The sequence below is a fragment of the Indicator indicator genome, chromosome Z (genome assembly GCF_027791375.1).
Source record: "Indicator indicator isolate 239-I01 chromosome Z, UM_Iind_1.1, whole genome shotgun sequence".
NCBI lineage: Eukaryota > Metazoa > Chordata > Aves > Piciformes > Indicatoridae > Indicator > Indicator indicator.
Genome location: NC_072053.1, coordinates 16,540,032 through 16,556,345, shown reverse-complemented (window position 1 = coordinate 16,556,345; position 16,314 = coordinate 16,540,032). Strand labels below are relative to the sequence as shown.

General features: G+C 39.8%; 1 protein-coding gene across 32 annotated transcripts in view; it reads right to left on the bottom strand.

Moving 5' to 3' along the window:
• CELF4 (CUGBP Elav-like family member 4) overlaps positions 1 to 16,314 on the bottom strand; it is a 745,900-nt gene that overhangs the window by 302,741 nt on the left and 426,845 nt on the right. For 31 of the 32 annotated variants that reach the window (XM_054397311.1, XM_054397284.1, XM_054397298.1 and 28 more), the window contains exon 3: positions 3,507 to 3,555. In XM_054397311.1, coding sequence (XP_054253286.1) covers positions 3,507 to 3,555 — 49 coding nt within the window. Of the gene's footprint in view, positions 1 to 3,503; positions 3,556 to 16,314 lie in introns of all 32 variants that reach the window. The other variant, XM_054397304.1, reaches the window with a different exon arrangement.

The window sequence follows — 16,314 nt, the reverse complement described above, 5'->3', positions numbered from 1 at the left end:
TTTTTAAGATACTCTTAATGTAGGTAGGGTTATACTTCGATTTTTCAGAACAAAATGCAGAATTGTTACCTTCTTATCACATTCTATCAATAACGTGACTGCTAAAATCTCCATAAAATATTAGAGGACTCTGATCTTCTGATCAAGTATTTGAAGCTTCATGAAACATTTTGTAGAAGCAATATACATACATAACATTTTGTAGCTTGACTACACACACATGCACAAAGGGCCAGGAATGCAAAAATTTCCCATTAATTTAGACTGTTTCCCCATAGAAATGTACTGAAGATACATTCATTTCTAGTTCATATGAGATTAGGCAAATGTAAATGATGACAGTTTTTACTGAAAAGGATTGTACGTTTTTTCTTGTTCCTAGTCCAAATTAAGGATTAACAAAGTGATAAAAGCCAGCAAAACTAACAAGGGGCATTCAGCATTTCTATTTTGTTGGGCTGGGCGTAATTTGTGTCAAGTTAACATTTTGAATTCTTCCCCAATCCTAGATGATCTGTTAGTCTAAGATCTCACTCACACACACGAAAGGCCGTAAAACATACACTTTATGTTCAGCTGAGAATTAAGACATAGGAAGGACTGAAAATCAACAAAATCAAGATTTCAGCAGCACATGAAAAAGGGTTTAGTAGAATCTGGTTGGGAGGGGAGAGTAGATTTTGGACTCACAACAGTTTTGGGTTATGGGAGAACTTACTGGAAAACTCAAAGATTAATTTTAGCAAAAAAACCAGGTACTTACCCCTATACAGAACACAACCATACATCTTCAAGAATACTGCTCAGCATTTCCAGTAAAACTCTCCTTGCAAACTACGATTTCAAAGAGTGCTACATTCCTTCTTTAATACCTTGACCTGGCACCAAAATTCCCCATAAACCAGAAGACAGAAATGTATTCAGGACGTGGGCTTTGAGCAGTGAGTTGAATTGTGTTGCATGGAAGCAATGATTAATCTTCAAGCCCCACTCCTCCCTTGTGCCCCATCTTGAGACATGGACCAAGTATAAAAAGCTACAGCATAAGTTTCTTTGTTGTTGAAGTTGACTTCTATCATTCAGCCCTAATGAAGGCTTTTGTCCTGCTCGGAAGATACAGGGCCCCGTTTTTCATGTTGTTTGGTGCACCAACTTCAACCAGTGGGGTAAAGAACATAAGTTTTCGCATAGTGCTTCCCCTGGATGCCAAATGTTCTTTTCTCCCATAGCTGCCATTGAGCCATGTCATCCTGAAGCACCACTAGCTCAGATGTAGCTTGTCAGTGGCAAAGTAGGACAACACGTCTTTCATGCCAATGATCATTGCCTCTACTTGGCCTTTCATGATCACCACTGATAGGAGCAGTATGGGAGCAGAGCAGGTGAGAAAAGATGTGTTTTGTCTGTGTTGGGAAGATAACTATCTAAAATATAATGGGAAGGGAACCATAAGTATGATGGATAATGTGGAATCCAACCCCTCCCAGAGCCCTTTGCAGTTCAGACCACTCCTCCTGAAAGCAGATGCTCTTAGTAGAAGAGTTTGAAAACCTTTCCCAGAAAATCAGGCATTTTAGTAATTTGCATTAAAAAAAAAAAAAAAGAGTGATTGGGAGCTATATACCCTGTAGGCACACTAAGCAAATTGGCCAGCCTAATTATTATTTTTTGGTATGTCTAATTAAATAGACAAAAGGCCCTCCTTTCACTCTTGCTGTCGGCAGGAGCTCCACTGGAATGTGCATAATGTCCCCTCATTTGCCCAGGCAGCTGAGTCTCTCACTTTTCCCCTAGGAGATCAGTGTTGACAACTGCTCATGGCTTACCCAATCCTACTCAGACATGGAGCCAGCTCGTTAGATAGGAAGAAAAAGGGGATAAGTTGACCTGGTTCTGTTAAAAAAAACACCGGACGATGCTGTATGATGTGACATGCCTTTGTTGCAAGTTAGAAATGTGTCATGACCCTTGGTAGTACAACTTGCCATCACAGAGCCCATCAAATACTTTCTGCCTGGCATTGCCCAAGTTCCCCCAAATTTAGTTTATGGGGACTCTAAAAATGCAATATTTATCCCTGAGTTTTCTGGCAGTTTGCCAGCAATCAGTTCTACTCCTGCAATTACATGGCACCACAGCCCTTTGTTACAGAGCCTTTCTCGACCTGCTGGTTTCACCATTCTGTAGCACCAGCCCTTTAGCTACAAGCTAAAGAAAGACAAAGTCTTTCAATGACTTGAGTCACTGAAGAGTTTCATCCTCATATGGATGCAGTCAAAGCCTCTGAAATCCTAAGCTTTCAAATGAAAAAAATAACAAAACTCCAATGTATTTTGACTTCGAGGCATTTTACTCCTTTTAAGTATATGTTGCTAGAGATTTCCACTGTTGTGAACACAAAGATTGTTGTCCCATAAATAAGTAAGATGTTATGTCTATGGTGGAAGTTAAAGAATTTTCACATCTCACAGTCATATCATTACTAAATGACAAAATCTACACCCACATTTGTATGAGAAATAAGTGCTAGTAATTTTACTGCATATATGGGCAAAAGTCTACTTTTTTCCAAAAGAGAAAAGGATAGAGATGAGAGAAGCACCATGTCATTTTATACATATGTACGTGTGTGTATGTATATATATGCGCAGCTATATAAATGTATAGGGAAAAAAGAAGTAAAATCAGAATGATAATTCATCCAGCAAAATGGTCCATTTCATGCATTTTCAGAGAGCTCTGTGATGCAACAAACGGGGCCCTATTAGAAGAGTACGGTAAAGTATTGCCCCATCAGTTCTGGTAGAAAGCCTTTTGCAGGAAACGACTTATCACTGGTGATATAGTGAACTTAGCAAAGCCTTCCAAATCTACTGTCTAGGATGGAAAAGCAAAAGATCAGCTCTTGATTCCAGCTACACCTCTGCAAATCCTGAATAACTCTCTGGTACTGAGAGAAGTCTTCAGTTTCCACAACAGGTTTATCCAGATAAGCTGATACAGATGCAGAAAACTCTACTACCTACCTCATAATTTGCTTTTTCCAAAAGTAAAGTTGTTTCAATCCAAGCAGAAACAGCATGGTCAGAGAAAACATTTTTTCCCTTCATTTGCTTTATCCTAACATTTTTTTTTCTTTCATTATTTGCTTTATCCTAACCAAATTAAACACCTCTGCAGCTCAGCCCAATGAAGGTCTGAAAAACCTCCATTGCCATGACTGCTGTTAAACTTTGTTAAGTCAGCGCCTGATGTTTCACTTCTTAACAAGGCAGTTATTTGTTTCCCAGGCAATTGCTGGCACCTGCCTGCCTTTTAAAATCAAATAATAATTGAATATGAGGAAAGTGAGATGAAGTAAAGGAGATTTAATAAAGAGAATCTTTGTTGCAGAGGGAATTTCTTTGGCAGTGATTACATTACTAATTGATCAGCACATTGCCTGAGAGAAGCCAGAGACAACAATTATAGTTAGCACTGTGGCTGAAAGAAATGCAGTCAACTACCTCCTCGGCTTTCGCTGTCCGCTGGTTTCACCTGGATTGGTCTGTTCATCTGTAAGAAAGAACAAAGAGAGACACATAATTAATGGTGGGATTAAATATTCATATATAAAACTTGCTTTGGTTTTTATTGTGCATCATAGTTAGCATGAGAATTTACTCTACAAGGAAGAAAAAATGTAATTAGTAAGCAAAGAAGTAGCCACTGAGCACCAGATGCTTCTTGGTCTGAGGTAAATTAATGTCATCCTGTTTATCTGACAGGGGCTCTGTTGAGTCACATTGGAAAACAGATCTGACTTACTTCACACAGGTCATGAAATTTTAAACATAACTTTAAAAATTCTAATAGTCTCCTATGGATACACCTCTGTGTTAGAGCAGAAATTCTTTATCAGAGAACCAGGATCAGTGAAACTTTAATTGCAAGGATTTCTCAAGAGCGGCATGATGGAAAGAAAATGGGAAAGTGAATTCCTCCTCCACTTTTAGCTCAGTGGGATAGTCATGTTAGCATGGTAGACTCCATTTCGTACCTGAGGAACAGGATTTTCACCTGGTTTGTCCACATACTGTGGAAGTGCTGGCTATTATGATTATTTGTGGTGGGGAGAGGGTAGGATACAAGTCAAAATATCTCACTCTTTCAAACACCTTTTTCCTTTTTCACGATAGCATATAGGCAAGTATAACAACCTTGCCATCTTGCTCTGAATAGGATTTTTTCCAAAGCTACTGGGTCCATTGGTAGTGTCTAACATGTTGTGGTTGTCTGATGAACAGGGGTGAGGACATACCCCTTCTTTTAATAGCTGTATGTGCAGAATGCATCACAACCAGATGAAATTTTATTCTGAAACCCCTTCCCTGCCTCTTCCTCCACGTCATTTACAGCAATCCATACACTATGCAGACACACTATTCAAAATGTCTTTCTGTGTGTGACTGCCCCTGAGTGGAATGAAATTATCTTTTAGATGTGGCAGCCAAAGAAAGTGCAAGTTCAAACAGGCATATCAACAAGCAAGAGATCAGAAGGTAATGGAAATCTCTAGACATATTTCTTTATTTCTTCTTAATAAAGTCAGACCATAAAATGGCTGATAAGTGTTACAGGGTACCTTCAGGTGATGCTATCCCTTTCTTATTTGTGGCTAATCATAGCTGGGCAACAAGGCTGTTAGTTTTCTTTTTTATTTTTTTCTTTTTTTACTTTTTTCTTTTTTTTCCTAATTTACTTTTTTTTTTTTTTTTTTGGGAAAGTAGCTCATAATCATTTAGATTTATTCTAATTGCTCTGCTGACATATTTAGTAATAAAAAGTTATCAAGCTGGCTGACAAGTAGGTTAAGATGATGGAGAGGCTAGCAATCCTGCTTCATTGTTGTCTCAAGAGGAAAAATATACTTAGCCATAAACCGACTACAGTTTAGACTCCCACTCAGGAGAAGAAGGATCAATGCTTCAGACACTACTGAGAAATTTCTGCTGTCCTGTATGCCTGTATCACCCAACAACCCCAGAAAGCTGAAGTGCTAAAAAACAACACAGAATTTGATACAGGATAAATCTTGTATTAGCCCCTGCTTTTGCAACTGTAAAGACCTGTTACTCACATATTACAAGATATTATAAGGGCTAAAGGTGATATATTCAACATCAGCAGTACAGACATTCTGTCATAGGGCTCGTATAACCACATGCGAAGAGTTAGATGTTATGAATATTTAAAGATCTGACATCACGCAGGTGAAGAGGGTAATTTTTGTCATATACTTCCCAATGTTTAGAAATCTAATGTCTAAAAAGTATAATTTTAATCCACTGTTGAGAGTGGTGTCTGAGATTAAAAGAAAGAATTTTCTGCAGTGCCTGTTCTTCTCCATTAATCATAAAGGCAGTCTACTGAGTTAGAGTTAGGTGAGATGAACTCCGTTTTGGTTCTCATGCATAGAATAACAAAGCCAAATTACCCATTTAGTGTGCTCTAATTTCCTGCAGCTGCACAACCGCTGCAATTGGTTTGTATTTACAGCAGGTTGGTGTTGAGACCATTCGTGTACCAAGATGTGACTTGAGAATTGTTAACTGTTGACAGCTGCACTCGTACAATATATTATGGATTCCTCTTCTAGACACAATAGCTAAACACAGGTACCTGGTGCTCACTCCAAGACAGCCAGAACCTGCATCTCAAGGAGAGAAATAGCCTCTGAGAAATAGTCAGGCGTGCTGCATACGGCCCTGAGAGGCAACGTCTGCAGTTCAAAATGGACCCAGCCTTGCAGTGCAGAACACTTCATAAATCTACCCACATTTGTACTGATCTGAAGCCTGCTAAAGGCCATGAAAATCTCCACTGAACTCTGGTAAGCTTTGGATCCAGACTTTAGAAAATACAGACAGAGCTCTTCCTGCTTGTTCTTGAGTTGGATGTGGTAAATTTGCAAAAGGCAGAGGAGATGATTGTATCCTTTAGCAAAAATGAGAGAAGACTAATGTTTGTTTGTGGTTGAGCTTGGCTTTTTTTTTTCAAGATTGAGGAAAGAGAAAAAGAAGATAGTCACCAAGAAAGGTAAAAAAGAGGGAGGGAATGAGCATCTAACAGTCAAAGAAAAAAATGGGGAATTAATAAGTAAAAGGCTAGTGTAATTTAATGTACACTATGATTTATACACTTGACAATTTCTTTATAGACGAAAGAGAAAGTGCTGCCTGCATGGAACCCATAATACAAATTGAGATAATCTTGACATGAAAGACACCAATTACAGGGAGAAACACTGAGAGGAAAATAATTATTTTTCCTCTCTCCATCTATGGATTTTTTTTCCTCTGGAAGCAAGAATCATAGAATGGTTTGGTTTGGAATAGACCTGCAAAGGTCATCTAGTCCAAAACCCTTGCAGTGATCAGGGACGTCCTCCATTAGATCAGACTGCCCAGAGCGCCTCTGAGCCTGACCTTGTATATCTCCAAGGATGGAAATGGATTCCAGGCTGGATGTGTCCTTGAGCAGCCTGCTCTAGTGTGAGGTGTCTCTGCCCATGACAGCGAGGTTGGAACTAGATGATCCTTGAGGTCCCTTCCAACCCTAACAATTCTATGATTCTATGGGGCCTCAACTATGTCCCTGGGCAACCTGTTTCAGTGTCCCACTACCCTTGTGGTGAAGAACTTCCTCTTAACATCCAACATAAATCAACTCTCTAATTTAAAACCATTGCCACTTGTCCTATCACTAGATGCCTTTGTAAACAGCCCCTTTCCAGCCTCTTCTAGGCCCCCTTCAGGTACTGGAAGGCCACAATTAGGCCTTCCCAGAGTCTTCTCTTCTCCAGGCTGAACAACCCCAGATCCCTCAGTAGCAAAACAAAATGCTAGAAAGATGTACCTTTCCCCAGTTTGGGAAAATGCTTTCTTGGGTAGAACGAAATTCAGATATTCTTGCTCTCTATTCTCCACCTGGAAATTGTCATGAGTTTAATGTAAAGAAACCAATACTTATATTCAAAAACATAATCTTCTGAATAGTATTTGGGGGACTACTGATATGGACATCTTTAATATCTCTTCTGTCTTGACAGACTATAAGAGTCTGAAAGAAGAAAGAAGATCTGACAATCAGAAAACCTGATTAATACCATGGGTAGCCACATGAGATCACAGGAGCACAGACATGGCTGTGAGGAATTACTGGTCCGTATCACCAGACATCTTCAGAAGAGATTGGCAACATGGCAAAATAAGCTAGGTAGGGTGATCCAGTGTTTGAACAGAGAGATGGGCTGGATGAACTCTGTTAGGCTTTCCTTTAGGATGTGCTACATTTCTGTCTCTTGCAACAGCCCTTTGCTCTGCCCATGGATGTTTTATGTGATCTCCTTAGAAATATGAACATGGTTCCTTATTCTCTATTATTCCTGTTAGTCTGCTACAGTGAAAGAAGTATAGTGTTGTACCATTAGTTAACCAAAACTTTTCTTTAGCATTCCCTCTGTCCTTTAGGACATGACATGACAGTACAAGAATGCCTAAGAGTCAGAAAAACCATTATAAATCAGGTTTATATGTTTATCCTTATTTATTATTCCCACTTGGCTATAAATATACTTTCAAGTGCCTCACTTAACCGCAATGCCATAAACAGACATATGATGAGGACCACTGAGACACAAAGGGAATTAGGTAAAACCCAGCTAATTTAATTTGGGTTTCTGGTTACATATGACGTATGCAGTTTTCAGAGGGGTGGCAAGGAGATGGAAAATCAGAGTTTTATTCATAACTGTGTTCCAGTGTTGCTTCAGAAAAAGCCCGTGTCTCAAATTTCCTATCTCTACTGGGAACTATGGGCACTGGGTGCCACTACAGCTGTGAACTGGTCCCATTTCAGGTCAAGGGGTGGCATGGCCTTTTCCACACATGCTATAAACACTTGGGCTGATGGAAGTGTTAGAACTTCTGATGCATCACAATTCTCATTTTCTTTTGATCATTCATTTTCTTTTCATCTCTGTTGAAAAACACCTTTACTATCATCTTTGCATAGGTTGGACAAGAAGATCATACTTAGACTTTATACTCTTCATTTTGTCTTTTCCTTCCTTTTGCCTAAAACCAAGCCATTCAAATAAAGCCAGATGTCATCCTCTCACACCAACTTGCCACTTGCCCCACCTACCCTCACACCAATCCTCCCTGCAAGTCGAAACACGACATCATTTTTCATGTCCAATTACAGCCACCATGGTGCCACTGTTAAAAGACAGCGCAGATACTCCTGTCAAAAAGGGTTTGAGTTACAAGAAGCGATGAATTACAGAAAGCCCTTTTTCAATTCTCCACAGAAATGAAATGTCAGAGCTCGCTGCTATATTTTTCTCAGCACCATCAGCTACAGGCCACTGCAGGAATTAGACAGAGGACAGACGCTTTTCTGCATCATGATTTTTCTTTTCCTAAGGTTGTCATTTTCTCCCCCACCAACCTTTTTCTACTCCCTTTGGCTTTGATATTAATTTAGAGGAGATAGAAGGATCACCTGGGACAGAAGAGTAGGAATTAGAGACAGCTGATTTCTCACTATCTCCATCTTTCTTCCTTTTAGTGTTCCTACTTCCCTCTCCTTTCTTGTCTCATTCACTTTTTCATTACTCATTAACATATATGATTTTCTATCCGGGACTGAGGTTTTACAAGGCTTGAGAATGGACAAATGCAGAGATAAAAAGAAGAAAAGGAAAGGAATAAATAATAATAATAAAAAAAAAAAAGATGGGGACAACTTAATAGCTTCAAATGTGGTCTGAGACTGGAAGAAAAAGTGAAGAGGAGGATACTGAAGATCACTGATATGACTCTAATGGTTAGGAAGATCACATCCAAGGTCAAAGAGAGCTGTGTTTGAGATAATCTACTAGTTATGCTTAAGGAAGAAATAACTTCAAGAGTTAAAAAGTGCTTCTAGAGCATTTATGTTCCATAGGACCATGGAAGGTGACCAAACTGATCATCTGGCTAATAATAGTATTTCCACCCAAACATAGATGGCTTAAGAATAGATTATGAGGGGTTTATTAAGGCTTTGTATCAAAACATTTTGTGATGAAAAGTACTCTATTGCCCATGTTTCCAGAAGTTTCCAAAGAGTTAGCCTGGTACAGTGTAGAAAGCAGAGGTGTTAGTCTCTGACATGGTCTGGTTCAAGCTCTACACTGACCTTCTGAATGAATTTGGATATCTCGTTATCACTGCTTCTTCCTCAGCTTTCTCTTCTGTGCAATGAAGATGAAGACACCCTGATATAACATGAAGGCATTTGATAAAAAAAAAAAATGTATCTAAAAGCTAATTTTAAACAAACAAACAAGCATCAAGTGATTTCTGTGTCTAAATTATGTGGATAGATAGAATTGCAAATAGAATCTTCTTGCTCAGTCATATTCTATTGTGTTTGTTAGGCATCAACCCTCTAAATCAGTGATGAGAGCTTGTAGTATTTAGCAAATGCTTGCTGAGCACTACTGCATGTATGTATATGTCTCACGAAAGAAAACCCATCCCAGACGCAATCTCATCTTCCTAAAGATGCCACGTAGTTCTTGGTGATGTCATGACAAAGTTCAAATGTTAATGGGAGGTATGAACAACTAACTGCCTTGAAATTTCCAGAAAACACGTTTACATATCTTCAGTGGGAAAAAAAAAAATCCGTTCAAAATTTCACCCCAAAACATTAATTTTGCCACTTTTTAGGGGTCTGCTATGTATGAAATAGTAATTCCTCTCAAACCAACACAGCTATTGATGTGAGTAAAGGAACTGCTTTGGAAGTTTTTGCAGTAGTGGGTCATAACTTTTAGAGCATTGAGCAAAACCTGCTGCGATTTGAAGGCCTTAAGGAAATGCAAAGTATATTAATGTCACAGTTGGAAAGGCCAGGAAAATCACCTACAATTGAATTGTGTGCATAATTGCAAAGTTCAAGTGAATCACTCTGTACCTGATTCTGAGTGACATAACTGAATTACAGTGATCTAAACTACATAGCCATAAGAGTGAATCCAAAGCAATCTCCTCACTCTGAATTAAAAAACAAAGTCGGGACCCAGGTCCTCAGCTCAGGATTTTTTTTGTGAATGCTACAGAATCAGGAAAGCTGCTTCAATATAAGTTAATTATACCACCATCCTTCTGTACTCATACATTGCAGCTCTAAGGCATAGAGTGAAAACCTACCCCCTAGGAATAGAGTTGTGTTGTGGTTGCATGAATTGCCGTGTGATTATGCATCAAGCATACTTTACTATGGGCAGTGCAAGCTGATAAAATGGTGGATTAACGAAAGAGAAAGGGAAAGGAAAGAGAAGAGAGAGGAAATGTGCTAGAAAGTTTGATGAAAAAAATCACATTGACTTGCCTTGTCATGGAATACACTCACTAGTAATGCATTGCATCTGAAATGATTCTATCCCAAATCTTATCTAGGTAGTGGACTCTTAATTCCTTCCTACTGTTGTCTTCTCTACCTGGTGAGATGTATGTCATAGACATGTACACAAATAGATGAGAAGACCTGAAATGGGAATATATGAGATATTAAAAAAAAAAAAAAAGCACCTTGATGGGTCTGACCTTTACAAATCAGTCAATGCTCTGTTGCCTACCCCTGAGAATGATTGCTACCGGCTGCCCCTGCACTCTGAGAATATTTTCTATATATCATATAAAGCACATTATAATCCATCCGTTCAACTATCGATTCATCTTTCCAGTTGTCTCCTGTATATAGATGAACCTAAAGGGGGCTTAAGTTCCGTTCAAGCTTATGTGCAAAAGCCTGTGTCTTCAGATTTGAAGCTTTCTCCCTGCAGAGCAGTTTAGGCTTGAGTTTGAAGAAACTGCTGATTTTGTTAGCAGCAAAACACACAATAAATCCTTTGGTTTGTATTTGGGGAAGATGAGCATGTAGCGCTCAACCTCACAGTGCCTATGGTTTTAAATGGAGTGGGGAGGGGAAAAGGGGAAACTCAGTCTTCTGCAGGTTTGAATACAGTAAGAGGAATGAAACACAGGATGCCTGAAACAGCAAAGCCTTATTTTCCAAAACAAGAGAAAGAACACTTTTCTTTCTTTTTTCTTTTTTTTTTTCCCCCATAGTGTTTGTAAGTATCACAGTATCACAGTGTATCGAGGTTGGAAGGGACCTCAAGAGATCATCAGGTCCAAACCCCCTGCCAGAGCAGGATCACTTAGGGTAGTCTTCACAGGAATGCATCCGCGTGGGTTTTGAAACTCTCTGGAGAAGGAGACTCCACAACCTCCCTAGGCAGCCTGTTCCAGTGCTCCGTCACCCTCACTGTAAAGAAGTTTCTCCTCATGTTGAGGTGAAATCTTCTATGTTCAAGTTTGAACCCGTTGTTCCTTGTCTTATCACTGTAAACCACCAAAAAGAGCCTGGCTCCCTCCACTTGACACCCACTTCTCATTTACAGACATTGATCAGATCCCCTCTCAGTCTTCTCTTCTCAAGACTAAACAACCCCAGGGATCTCAGACTCTCTTCATAGGGGAGATGCTCAAGTCCCCTAATCATCCTCGTGGCTCTCCGTTGGATTCTCTCCAGCAGGTCTCTGTCTCTCTTGAACTGGGGAGCCCAAAACTGGACACAGTATTGCAGGTGTGGTCTCACCAGGGCAGAGAGGTAGAAGAAGTTCCCCAGACTTGCTGGACACACTTCTCTTGATACATCCTAGGATCCCTCTTGGCCACAAGGACACATTGTTGTTCCATGCAGAACTTGCTGTCCACCAGCACTCCAAGGTCTTTCTCTGTGGAGCTCCTTTCCAGCAGGGCAGCCCCTAACCTGTACTTGTGCCTGTTGTTACTTCTCCCCAGAGAATAACCTTGCACTTGTCCTTATTAAACTTCATGAGGTTTGCCTGCACCCAGCTCTCCAGCCTGCCGAGGTCACATTGGATGGCTGCACAGTCTGATGGGGTGTCAGTCATCCCCCTCCCCAGTTTTTTATCATCAGCGAACTTGATACTCTCAATGCCCTCATCCAGGTTGTTGATAAAGATATTCAACAAAACTGGACCCAGTACCCATCCCTGGGGGACACCACTTGCCACAGGACTCCAAGTTGACTCTGTGCCACTGATGACAACCCTCTGAACTCTGTTGTCGAGCCAGTTTTCAATCCACCACTGACAACCATCTGTGCCACATCTCCTGAGCTTTTCTATGAGGATGTTAAGTATTGCATCATACAGAAATCTGCATGTGAAATAGCAGGGGAAATCCTCTTAAGATTTTAGGTAGTCACACAGTAGAAATTATATTCAATAGGTCTGCTTATCCTGATAGACTGTGCCCTTACACACACAGTGTGTGTGGTGATGACAGGGTACTGGTACCCTAGTCATCTAGATGGGTTTTTATTTGGACTCATGGATCTTGTGTGGCTTGTACTTGATATTTCTTTCTTGTAAGAAAAGCAGCCCTGGTGGATGCAGACTTTAGCTTGTCTATAGTCCTGGACCCTCTGCATATGTAATAAGTCCCTGGACATTTAACAAGTATACTCAAGCATTTTAAGTGCTGCAGGATTGCCCTACTAGTGATAAGCTAAACTATATAAAAGGGTCTATTTTTCTCTGTATCCTGATAGGAGAGGTATAAGTTTTGAAGAGACATCTTGCTCATTAAACCTTGTTCCCTGCTGCTACCATGAGCAATCACAATGTCATATTCTGTTCATAAACACATTAAATTCTAGTATAAAACTAAGTAATTCTTTTGTCGTCCTTTCCTCCTTTCTTCTCTAATATCAGTAGGGATAAGCTTTTTCACAATCTCACCTCTCCTAATTTCTCACTTGAGTTTATTTCAAGATAATTCACATTCAACATTCAATTTTAAAATGGGTCCAAACCATCTTTTTTTTTTTTCTAAAATCATTCTTCTCTTTCCCTGACATTTTCTACCCCCGATATTTCCTATTACCCAACTCTGCATACATTTAGTAGAAAGCACCCACATTTTCTTTTAGTCTAGATAGTGTGATCTCAAACTTTTTCAGGGCAGAGCAACAGCATAATTAACACATATGAAGGTAGTCCCTATAGATACAGGCAAGATACCCTTAAACTACCTAGTGTGGCTAACAAATAACTGTATCTGTGTGATAACATGAAATTTAGATGAGTGATGAGAATATGTGTCAAGAGTCTTAGACTGATTTTGCAATGCAAACTCAGCTCAGATGTTTGTGATTGTAGGTTTAGTCTGTGCCGACACTGCTGGATTGAAATCTTGCTCTCAAATTTTTATCTGAGTTATCTCTCAGATGCTGTCTGTGTTGGTCAGCTCTGAGCCTGCCCAGCCTGACCTGCAGCCAGTGCTCACCCAGGCAGAGGCACAGGTTGGAGTACACTCAGGAACTACCTGGGGGAGGAAGTATAGATAAGGGGAAAGGTAGAGTGTTCCCTGCATATGGGTCATGTCATGGTTTTGTGCATGTTAGGCACATTGCACAGAGGCCAGAGGCCAGAGACCACTTCAGCACAGATGAGAGCAGGGCTGGCAATCAAGCCAGAGAGACAGATGTATTACTCAAAGCATTATGGACATAACCCCTGCCCCTCACTCAGAGATGAACATCTATTCTCGTTTTTTCCTTATCCTGAGCCCATGACCTCTGGTTGTTGGCACTTGCCTGCTGTGCTCTTCATTCTCTAGGCTTTATCTCTTCTTCCGAAGCAAGACCCAAATGATGCCTTTGCCACTAATGATTGCTTAGCTTGACTCTGCAGACTTTAGACAAGGCCAAGCTCCCATTGACTTCAGTGCTTTGAGTGCAAAAAAGGAGATTGGTCACCACCCATTCAGGAAGATTAGACATTCTGTGCTTGCAGCTTAGCCACAAAGATAAGAACCCCAGCCAGTCCTTTTGCCCATGGAGAAAATCTTTTCACAACACCACCATTTAACAAACACTAAGCAGTGTAAATTAACTAACTTTCACCTACTTCCACAATCATGAAGTAAAGGCTTTCTTGCTGATACAAACATGTAGGTAGCCTCAGGGCCTGAACTAAAGCATAGCCTCCCCTGGAACTGGAATAGTCTATCATAGGGGTAAGGTTGCAAGCAAGGTTTTCCTTGGTATGGGGTTAGATCTATTGTGAGCCAGAAAGTGATTTTTCCCCAACACTGATCCTGCTATCAAGGGTGGTGTGTTCACTCTTTTCCTCTCAGCTTCATTTCCTTTCTCCAAGGGTTAAGAGTGAAGTATACCAGGTAGCACTCAACCTAAGAGGATCAGACCTAACCCTATTCCAAGTAGGATGCTGCAGCATTTCTGAAGCACAGGTGCTTCCTTCTCAGTACATATCCCTGCCGTTATGTAGGTAGTATAGGTATATTTTCTGTTCTAGTCTATTAATTAACAAAAATAGTCTAATTATTTTAAGAAGATTTGAAATAAGCAGAAAGTTTCTTTCAAGTAGAAAAAAAAAAACACCAGCAACCACGTCACCTTCTCCACTGTTTCATTTAAACTGCTTTGATTTGCAAACACACTTCAAATTAAGTGTGTGAAAACCCTACCTAAAGATAAACCCCTTAGCTGTGCACTGGGTCAAGACTAAAGCTCCTGAAGAAGCTGGAAAAACAAAAATACCAAAAAATCACTGTTTTTTTTAGGTTGGAAAAGACCTTTAAGATCATCAAGTTCAATTGTTAACATCTACACATCTTTTGAATGCTTACAGGGATGGTGACTCCACCATTTCTTTGGGGGACATGTTTCAATGTTTGACAAACCTTTTGGTGAAGATTTTTTTCTTACTATCCCCTGGTACTACCTGAGGGTCCTTACTCTTGCTCTATCACTTGTTACTAAGCAGAAAAGGCCAATCCTTACCTCTCTACAGTCTTTCAGGTAGTTGTAGGGAACAATATGATCTCCCCTCAGTTTCCTTTTACTCAGGATAAACAACCAACAATTCCCTCAGCCATTCCTTATAAGACATGTTCTCCACACACTTCACCAGTTTTGTTACTCTTCTTTGGACACACTTCAGTATATTAATGAAAAAAATAATAATTCAAACAAACAAATAAGGAAAGATTTAGGGAAAGAATAAGATTATCTTATTTTTGAGAGTGCCTCTTTAAAGAAAATCCTTCATGATTTTCAAAAGCTTAGAGCATTCACTTTTTTTCCTCAGTCCTCTTTCTCATCTAGGAAATGCATACTAGTGGGGAGGATATTAAGCATATCCATTCACTCAAGTTATTTCTCTGTTCCTAGCAGCGAATGAGTAAGCACAAGTTGGAACCTTAAAAATATTAATATAACTTCCAAATAGAGGAGAAAACAAAAGTCCTTAGTTTCCCAAACATTTCCTGTGTTGATCAAAGCATGGAAATCTTAAAAAAGATCAATAAATAAACCCAAATCTAGTAATTTTTCCAGACACCAGATCTCAGAATCAATGCAATTCCCTGTGCTGGTTTCAGGCCCTGCAGAATCAGGTCCTCCAGTGTCAAAGAAGCTAACACCCCCATGTGTGTTTAACTGGTATCATCTGGTCCCATGTTTTGACAATTATCTATAACATAATTACCAGACTGATGAGTATAGCTGATTAATTATGCCACCTTTCAAAGTTGATCTGGGTACTTAAAATAAACAAACACTCTGGCTGGATAACAAAGGTGATTTTCTGGGTCTGTTCCAGCCAGCACAGACTAGCAATCTCATTCCACTTTGTAGGGATGTGGTCAGAGACTCCTAGGGATTTGTTTCTGGTCTGTCATTCATGTGGAGCTACTCTCTCTTTAGTCCCTGGCTGCACTCTGTGTGGAATGATAAATATTTCCTCCCCATTTAGTGCTGTCTAACTACAGCAGCGATGCTTTCCTCTAATTATGCCTAAACATTGCCTTTCTTTCTTTTTCACCCTGAACAACCACTATTTTTTTTTTTTTATCTTTATCACCCTGTACCAAAGCATTAAACAAGACATCCCATTAATTTCTTCATCATCATAACTTAAGCCTGGGACATACCCTTTAAATATTCATTCAGCTATGAAAACTGGGCATTAAAATTTTAATAATGTCAAGCTCATTTGAACTGAGCTCCTGGGGGACTATTATGATACAATTAGAATAAATATGATGATTGATTTGGTGTAAAGGTTCACCTGTCCACATCTGTTAGTGGCCAGAAGCAGGACGACACTTCTGGAAGCAAAGCTGGTATCTCCAAATCACTTACTCCCCTTCTTCCTGTTTG